This window comes from Colobus angolensis, unplaced genomic scaffold (assembly GCF_000951035.1).
Source record: "Colobus angolensis palliatus isolate OR3802 unplaced genomic scaffold, Cang.pa_1.0 Scaffold2, whole genome shotgun sequence".
NCBI classification, from domain to species: Eukaryota; Metazoa; Chordata; class Mammalia; order Primates; family Cercopithecidae; genus Colobus; species Colobus angolensis.
Genome location: NW_012115154.1, coordinates 3,796,335 through 3,805,062, shown reverse-complemented (window position 1 = coordinate 3,805,062; position 8,728 = coordinate 3,796,335). Strand labels below are relative to the sequence as shown.

Genomic DNA, 8,728 nt, shown 5'->3' with positions numbered 1-8,728 from the left:
GGCACAATCTCGGTTCACTGCAAGCTCCACCTCCTGGGTTCAAGCAATTCTCCTGCCTCAGCCTCCCAAGTAGCTGGGATTACAGGCACGCTCCACCATGTCCAGCTAATTTTTGTATTTTTAATAGAGATGGGTTCACCATGTTGATCAGGATGGTCTCAAACTCCTGGTCTCATGTGATCTGCCCACCTCGGCCTCTCAAAGTACTGGGATTATAGGCGTGAGCCACCGCGCCCAGCCTGCCTTCTTTAACTGCGTACACTGAACATAATTTGACCTTTTCTCAGTGGCTTAAGGGCACTATTATCAACTAGCAGAGCTGCCATGTATGATTAAGCAAAATATGCCTGTACAACTTCAGGGGGTGCCAACACCTTATAGTCTCAATTTTTACCGTTATTTCCCCAGTTTTCTGGTAGATCACAATCAAGTGTCTTAAAGAAGCTGTACCTTTTTCTATCAGCTGGCAGAGGGCTTGCCGATCATTTCTGCACAGTGCCTGCTCCCCAGAGGGGCCGTGGAGGTGACCAGGGCTATTTGCTCCCAGCCTGACGTGGTCCTGGAGAACTGCCATTTATAATGATCTTTCCTATACCCTCTGATGTTCTGTCTTCTCCCTCACTTGACCCCAGCCAGTGCCTAATTCTTGCTGGCCTGTGCACCTCTAGTGGCCATTCAACTTCCTCCAGTTACCACTTCTACATACAACCACTGGGGAACAGCATTGTCAAGTCACTGACTTTATACTAAATGCATTCCTAAATCAGCCAGCCTTGGCTGGGTGCGGTAGCTCATGTTTATAATCCCAGCACTTTGGGAGGCCGAGGCAGGCAGATCACTTGAGGTCAGGAGTTCAAGACTAGCCTGGCCAACATGGTGAAATTCTGTCTCTACTAAAAATGCAACAATTAGCCGGGCATGGTGGCACGCACCTGTAATCCCAGCTACTTGGGAGGCTAAGGCAGGAGAATCACTTGAACCCAGGAGGTAGAGGTTTCAGTGAGTCGAGATTGTGCCACTGCACTCCAGCTTGGGTGACAGAACAAGACTCCACCTCAAACAAACAAAAAAAAGAAATCAGCCAGCCCTTGGGGAAAGCTCTGAGCTTGACCCCACAATGATGCCCTAGATCCAAGGGCCAGGGTCTTGTGCAGCTCTCTTCCTTTATTTTGTCACCTGTGTTCAGATTCTTGGCAGCTATATTTTGGATGAGCCTGAGGTAGCCAGAAGCCTGATCTTCTGATTTAAAAGGGCATAAACCAGCACTTCATAGTGATAACATGCTAAGATGTGTGCAGTGCTATCAGCGAACAGTGTTTTCAGCGAACTCACTTATTGACTTTGGAGCTTTTTGTTTGCTCATCATTTCTGCTTTGCTTTATTTTGCTTTGATTTAATATAAATTCCCTAAGGCCTATGTATCCCTAGGCATATAGATTTTACAAAACTTTCTCAAATGGTTCTTCCTTTTTCTCTTTCTTTTCTTTTCTTTTCTCGTTTTCTCAGATGGTTCTGATGAGCAGCCAGTTTTTCAGCCACTGGTCTGACATGCCTGAGAGCTTTCTGGGCCACACCAGGGGGGTGTGTCACCTCCCTCCTCACTCTGTGTCCACCACCACTTTCAAGTCAGTCCTTTTTTTTTTTTTACATGGAGTCTTGCTCTGTTGCCCAGGCTGGAGTGCAATGGCGCAGTCTCGGCTCACTACAACCTCCACCCCCCATGTTAAAATGATTCTCCTGCCCCAGCCTTCCAAGTAGCTGCAATTACAGGCACCTGCCACTTCATCTGGCTATTTTTTTGTAATTTTAGTAGAGACAGGGTTGCACCATGTTGACCAGCCTGGTCTCGAACTCCTGACCTCAGGTGTTCCACCCGCCTCGGCCTCCCAAAGTGCTGGGATTATAGGCGTGAGCCACCAAGCCTGGCCAAGTCAGTCCATTTTTAAGACTCCTTGACTACTCTGCAGGTGGATCAGAGGGAATAGGTCTGGGCGCACATAGCAGCCAGGAACTCACTGTTTTCTTTCTTTCAGCCGTGCTCTTCCCTGCTGCCTACCGGCCAAAGAGGTCCTCATCATTGCCATTGAACCCAGTCCTGCAGACCTCCCTGGAGGAAGTGGAGCTGCTCTTCGAGGTAGGCAGAGGGGAATGTGCTCAATCCAAGTCACCCAAAAGGCACTGCACTCTCTCTCTCTTTTTTGGAAAAGGAGAAGTGACCTGAGCCCCTGACCACGAGTGACCCCTGCTGTGGTAGGGAATAGCCTAATTTGTAGAGGTCACAGAATCTTGCTCATTCATAAAGTATTCCTCATACCTCCTGTCTTTCCCACATGCTATAACCGAGAATGATGGCATTAGGAGTTCAGTTCAGTTTAAATTAAAATTAGATTTGGCCTATAGGCATCAATCCTGGCACCCAGGCAGCAGAGTGTGGCAAAATTCCCAAGCAAAGGCCTTGAGGCAGGACTTGCCAGGAAATGCCAAGCCGTTGTCTGGGTGCAGCCATGTCTCCAAGGCCCTGCATGCTGTGACAGCAGTGCTGTCTGGATGAGCTGCCAGCCCAGCTGGGTTTCTGGAAGCCACAGACCACCCTGCCGGCTGTCTTCCACTACCTCTCACCTTGCATCACTGAGACCCCACTCCTCCTCCAAACCACAGGGTCAGTTTCCCAAGACCGCCCAGATTGGTTCAGTGTTATGATTCCAGGCTCGAGATCTGAGCTTTAGTCCTGGCTCTGTCACCCGTCTGCTGTGCCACCTTGCATAAGCCATAGTTTCTCTCTGGGCCTGACTCTCCTCATCTGTTAAATGAGAGAATTCAACTATGCTGTCCAAAATTCCCCTCCAGCTGTGACGTCCTCTGACTCCATGCACTAGGACTGTCTGGTTAAGAAAGCGACAGCTGGGCCAGGTGTGGTGGCTCATGCTTGTAATCCCAGCATTTTGGGAGGCCGAGGCAGGTGGATCACCTGAGGTCAGGAGTTCGAGACCAGCCTAGCCACCATGGTGAAACCCCATGTCTACCAAAAATACAAAAATTAGCCAGGCGTGGTGGTGTGCACCTGTAATCCCAGCTACTTGGGAGGCTGAGGCAGGAGAATCACTTGAACCTGGCAGGTGGAGGTTGCAGTGATCTCAGATCATGCCACTGCACTCCAGCCTGGGCGACAAAGCGAGATTCCATCTTAAAAAAATAAAATAAAATAAGAGATAACTTGCTGTAGCCATGTAGTTAAGTCAGGGGAGAGATTTCAAATTCTGCCTTGGGAACCAGACTGGGAAATGCAGAGTCTTTGCCTAGTCTTGAACATGGGAGTCATACGAAGAGATCTATATTTCAGAAAGATCATAGACAGTGTCATGGAGGATGAATTAGGGCAGGGGAAGGCGGAGACAGGGAGAAGAGTTAGGATTTGGAGTCATTCCGTCCCTACTGCGAGCCTGGCACTACGCAGGGAAGTGCATGGCAGACCCAGCTCCTACGCTTAGTGGGCAGGTGAGAGACAAGGGCAAATCTCTGTATCCCAATTGATTCCTAACACAATCCTCTGCATCCTTCAAACTCTGAACATTTTTCCAGAGGTCTTATAGTAAATATAAAGAAACTAGAGCTATACCCAAATAAATAGATTGTTTGCCAAGGATGTACTTCTTGACTTTTCCAAAAGCTGCCAAGAAGAATCAGTTAGAACATCAGTCATTTGGCTCGGCGTAGTGGCTCATGCCTGTCATCCCAGCACTTTGGGAGGTCGAGGCTGGGGGATCATCTGAGGTCAGGAGTTTTCGAGACCAGCCGGACCAACATGGTGAAACCCCATCTCTACTAAAAATACAAAAAACTAGCTGGGCATGGTGGCGGGCGCCTGTAATCCCGGTTACTTGGGAAGCTGAGACGGGAGAATCGCTTGAACCCGGGAGGCGGAGTTGCAGTGAGCTGAGATCGTGCCACTGCATTCCAGCCTGAGTGACAGAGTGAGACTCCATCTCAAAAAAAAAAAAAAAAATCAGTAATTTTATGTCCTTTATGTCTGAACTCTTTTTTGAAAGCTGGTTTAACACAGAAGAGAAACAGGAAGGGGCCAGCAGCCCAATCCAGTCACACCTTGTCTTTGAATAGAAAAACCAAGCTAATGCAGAAAGAGTCTCCCAGCTTCTGCCTTAAAATTATCTGAAATAGTTGATGCTTTAGATGATCTTTGTTGGATGGGAGAAAGGGAAGAAGGAATTTATCCAGGACACTAGAAACTATAATTAGTCCCTTAAATACTGGTTTTGAACCAGGCACTGTATTAGCTCTGTCCATATTTGTCTTATTTACCTCTCACAATACCCCAGTGAAGTAGATGCTGTTACTAATTATTTACACAGAGAAGGAAAGTGAGGCTCAGAGAAGTTAAGTAACTTGTCCGAGGTCACACGGCAAGTGAGAAAGTCAGAACTGGAACTCAGGTCTCTTGGGTTCCAAAGCTCTTCTGGCAGCTGCTTCCCTAAGGGAAGGTGCGTGATAATGAATACAACTGTGTCCTCAGCAATGCCCCACTTCATATTTTTGCACATTCACGTTTCTCACCAGTTCCTGCTGGCCGAACTTGAGATCAGCCCTGACCTGCAGATCTCCATCAAGGACGAGGAGCTGGCCTCCTTGCGGAAGGCCTCGGACTTCCACACCATCTGCAACAATGTCATCCCCAAGAACATCCCAGACATCCGCCGGCTCAGCGCCAGCCTCTCCAGCCACCCTGGCATCCTCAAGAAAGAAGACTTTGAAAGGACAGTGCTGACCCTAGCCTATGTGGCCTACCGCACAGCCCTGTCCCACGGCTATCAGAAGGACATCTGGGCGCAGTCCCTCGTTAGCCTCTTCCAGGCCCTGAGGCATGACTTGATGCGCTCCTCACAGCCGGGAGTACCTCCCTGAGAGACTGGCCCACACCAGGACCTCGGAGCAGGGACCAGCACAGTAATCCAGAAAGTCTTCATTCTCTACTCCCTTTACAGAGACCAGCAACAAAACACGTACCGCTGACACAGAGCAGCAGAGATCAAACAGAGTAACCCCGATGCTCTTTTCTCCTTGTAGTTTCCTGGAAGACACATCTGATTCATGCCATCATGTGACCTGGAAGGGCTGGAGTGGGAATTCAAGATGCCTCCATGGGCAGAATGGGTTGCCTGTGGCAGGCAGAAGTCCGATATGCTTCAACCCAGAGCACCCGCCACACACACTCAAGAGTGAGGACAGGCCGGGCACAGCAGCTCATGCCTGTAATCCCAGCACTTCGGGAGGCTGAGATGGGAGGATTATTTGAGGTCAGGAGTTCAAGACCAATCTGGGCAACACAGTGAAAACCCATCTCTACTAAAATCACAAAAATCAGCCGGACACGGTGGCGCATGCCTGTAATCCTGGCTACTCAGGAGGCTGAGGCAGGAGAATCATTCGAACCCAGGAGGTAGAGGTTGCAGTGAGCTGAGATCGTGCCACTGCACTCTAGCCTGGGGAATACAGTGAGACTCTGTCTCAAGAAAAAAAAAAAAAATTAAAAAAAGAGTGAGGAATGAGCTAAAGGAGACATCATGGCAGGAAGATGGGGGACAGATTCCTTCGGTCCTAAGGGACTAGGGAGCTGCGATGAATGAACATTTTTCCAGAGGTTCTATAGTAAATATAAAGAAACTAGAGCTATACCCAAATAAATATATTATTTGCCAAGGATATACTTCTTGACTTTTCCAAAAGCTGCCAAGAAGAATCCATTAGAAAATCAGTAATTTTATGACCTTTATGTCTGAACTCTTCTTTTTTGAAAGCTGGCTTAACACAGAAGAGAAACAGGAAGGGGCCCACAACCCAGTCCAGCCATACCTTGTCTTTGAATAGAAAAACCAAGCTAATGCAGAAAGAGTCTCCCAACGAACAAGGTGGCAGGAAGGCCCGTGCCTGTCTGTCTTCATGTGAAAATAATTTAGCATCATCAGAGCACTAAATGCTCCAAATAAAAATGATTTTCAGATGACAGAATTCTACCCTTTCAAATGCCAAAACTTTCCTTTTAGAGATATTGACTCGATATCTATTTAAACTATACATACATATCACCTTAAGCTTTTGTTTAGTGTAAGATCATCGTTTAAACATTCTTGTGTGTGTGTGCGTGTGTGTGTGTGTGTGATATGAGAGAGATGGAGTCTCGCTCTGTCGTCCTGGCTGGAGTGCAGTGGCACTATCTCGGCTCACTGCAACATCTGCCTCCTGGGTTCAAGTGATTCTTCTGCCTCAGCCTCCCGAGTAGCTGGGACTATAGGCGTGCACCACCACACCTGGCTAATTTTTGTATTTTTAGTAGAGACGGTTTTTTGCCACGTTGGCCAGGCTAGTCTCGAACTTCTGGCCTCAAGTGATCCACCTGCCTTGGGCTCCCAAAGTGTTGGGATTATAGGTGCAAGCCATTGCACCCGGCCATATCATCATTTAAATATTCTAATGAAGGAGTTGGATAAGATAATCTCTAAGACTCCTACCTATGAAGTTTCTACAATCATTTAACTGTGAGATGCTATAAGGAGAGCACCTGGACCTAAGAAGTCTGCTCAACTGTTTGTACCGACGCTGAGAGGTCCCAGACTCCTCATTCTGTGTTCAGTTCTGAGTTTTTCTGCTGTCTTCCTCACTGTCAGACTATTACAGCATATTTTTCTTTGTTGCCAATACAACTTGCCCTTCACAGTCTGTTCTTTCTTAGCTGGCCATCGCCTACAAACTAAGCTAGCCAGGCTTGTTATAATTCTATGTTAAGTAAGAGTGAATAGATGAAGACCTCTGCTAGGGGTCGAGTGTCTGGGTCCTAATAAGGATTCCTCATTAGCTCAGAGATCTTTCTGGCTTCTCCTAAGTTTACAGCTGTGTTCTGCAAGCTAAAGCTGCAATAAGTCTGATCTTTGAATGAGTGAGGATTTATTGGGCTAAATGTAATTCTGAAATGGGTATTTAACAATTGTCATTTGGTAATGATGAGGTCTGGACTCCTTCAAAATCTTTGAGCAAATAAGCTTTGCCTAGCAGTGCTACCTGCATGATCTTTTTGGAGAAATACTGGGATGCAGGAAGAAGGTATTCATCATCAGAGAAAAACACAGTTTTGCATCCTGATATTCTCAGGCTCAGAAGATTAGTAAGTCTCAGTCTCTCTTTCTCATTTCTTGACCATACTGCTCTTTTACCTCCTCCAAATGCAGATTCTGATATATGCTTTTTTTGTTCAATCTTTCTCTTTCTAAACGTACATGTTCTCTCTGACGCGGTCACTCTGCTTGTCTCTTTCTTTCTTTGTTTTATTTTAGTTGGTATCTCTGCTGCTCTATATTTGGGCCCAGTTCCATGTATCTTTGTGTCTGTTTTTTGATGCATCTCCAAGACTCTTCTGCTTGACTTTTGCTCTATCTCTGCTGACCCACACTCTAACACTCACTGTCTGTCAGTCTTCTCTGGGTGTCATTGTTTAAATAAAGCAAAAGTCAGTGTACAGACGGTGTTGGGATCACCCAGAGGCAGATAAACATGGTAGCCTACCTTCACTGTTTGTACTTTTCCTCGACGTCAGGTGGGGAGTGGATGAGCAATGGCCTCAGTTCCTAGACACCGTGCAATACCCTGATAGTCAGTGTCCCGCCCTGAGGCTCCACTCCCTTGACAATGGATCTGAAAACTTTCTTGTACTCAGAATCATCAGATAGAAAGGCCCACCCTTGTAGTCCCTGACCACCATGTTATGTAGATGGCTGCTCCCAGTAGTGAAGAAATCCGTGAATGGGTAGATGGTTCCCAGGAACATTCACCCAGCAACAAAAAAATTAAACACAAATTGGGGCCTGAATTCCTGTGACAATCAATGACTGAAAAAAAATAGAAAAAAGAAGGACATGACCTTTTTAAAGACAGATGAAGACTCGTTTTCAGTAACTGGAATCCTAACAACTATTTTAATCTGAATGCAGATAATTGTTCACCCACAGTTTTATAACAATGACTTCATTGACGTGCAGAATCGAATACTATGATCACCACCAGCAGCCGGAAAACTCTATTCTTTGCCCACGGAACAGTAGAAATGTAGACTAGACAGACAGACAGGGTCTCCTATTTTGCCTCATTAGTGCCACACTCTACACAACTATAGTCATGAAGGGGTCACATTTGGTTATAATTACTATTAGAATAATATGGGAGTGTGATGTTTATAGTGGAAACTTGCCCATGACTTACGTAACCATTTCTGCTGACAAATTTTAGGATCTAAAACCTTTGTGGGTTTTTTCGTTTTGGTTTGGTTTGTTTGTTTTTTGAGACAGTCTCTCTCTGCCCCCAGGCTGGAGTGCAGTGGCGCCTCTGCCTACAGGGTTCAAGCGATTCTCCCACCTCAACCTCCCAAGTAGCTGGGACCATAGGTGTACATCACCATGCCCTGCTAATTTTTTTGTATTTTTAGCAGAGATAGGGTTTCACCATGTTGGCCAGGCTGGTCTCAAACTCCTGACCTCAAGCGGTCTGCCTGCCTCGGCCTCCCAAAGTGCTGGGATTACAGGCGTGAGCCATCGCGCCCGGCCCACGATCTAAAAACTTTCTACGTTTCCTCCATCGTTGGCATCCTCACAGCTATCTCCAGTGTCACTCAAGAGACATCAACATTTACCTGCTGAAACCTTCATTGCTCTGTCACCTCACCTCGAAT

General features: G+C 46.7%; 1 protein-coding gene across 1 annotated transcript in view; it reads left to right on the top strand.

The window, feature by feature from the left end:
* FAM180A (family with sequence similarity 180, member A) overlaps positions 1–5,327 on the top strand; it is a 15,891-nt gene extending 10,564 nt beyond the window's left edge. Inside the window, exons 2-3 of the mRNA XM_011941256.1 lie at positions 2,034–2,134; positions 4,573–5,327. Of these exons, the coding sequence (XP_011796646.1) occupies positions 2,034–2,134; positions 4,573–4,917 (446 nt within the window). The 3' untranslated portion in view covers positions 4,918–5,327. The remainder of the gene's footprint in view (positions 1–2,033; positions 2,135–4,572) is intronic.
* The last annotated feature ends 3,401 nt before the right edge of the window (positions 5,328–8,728 follow it).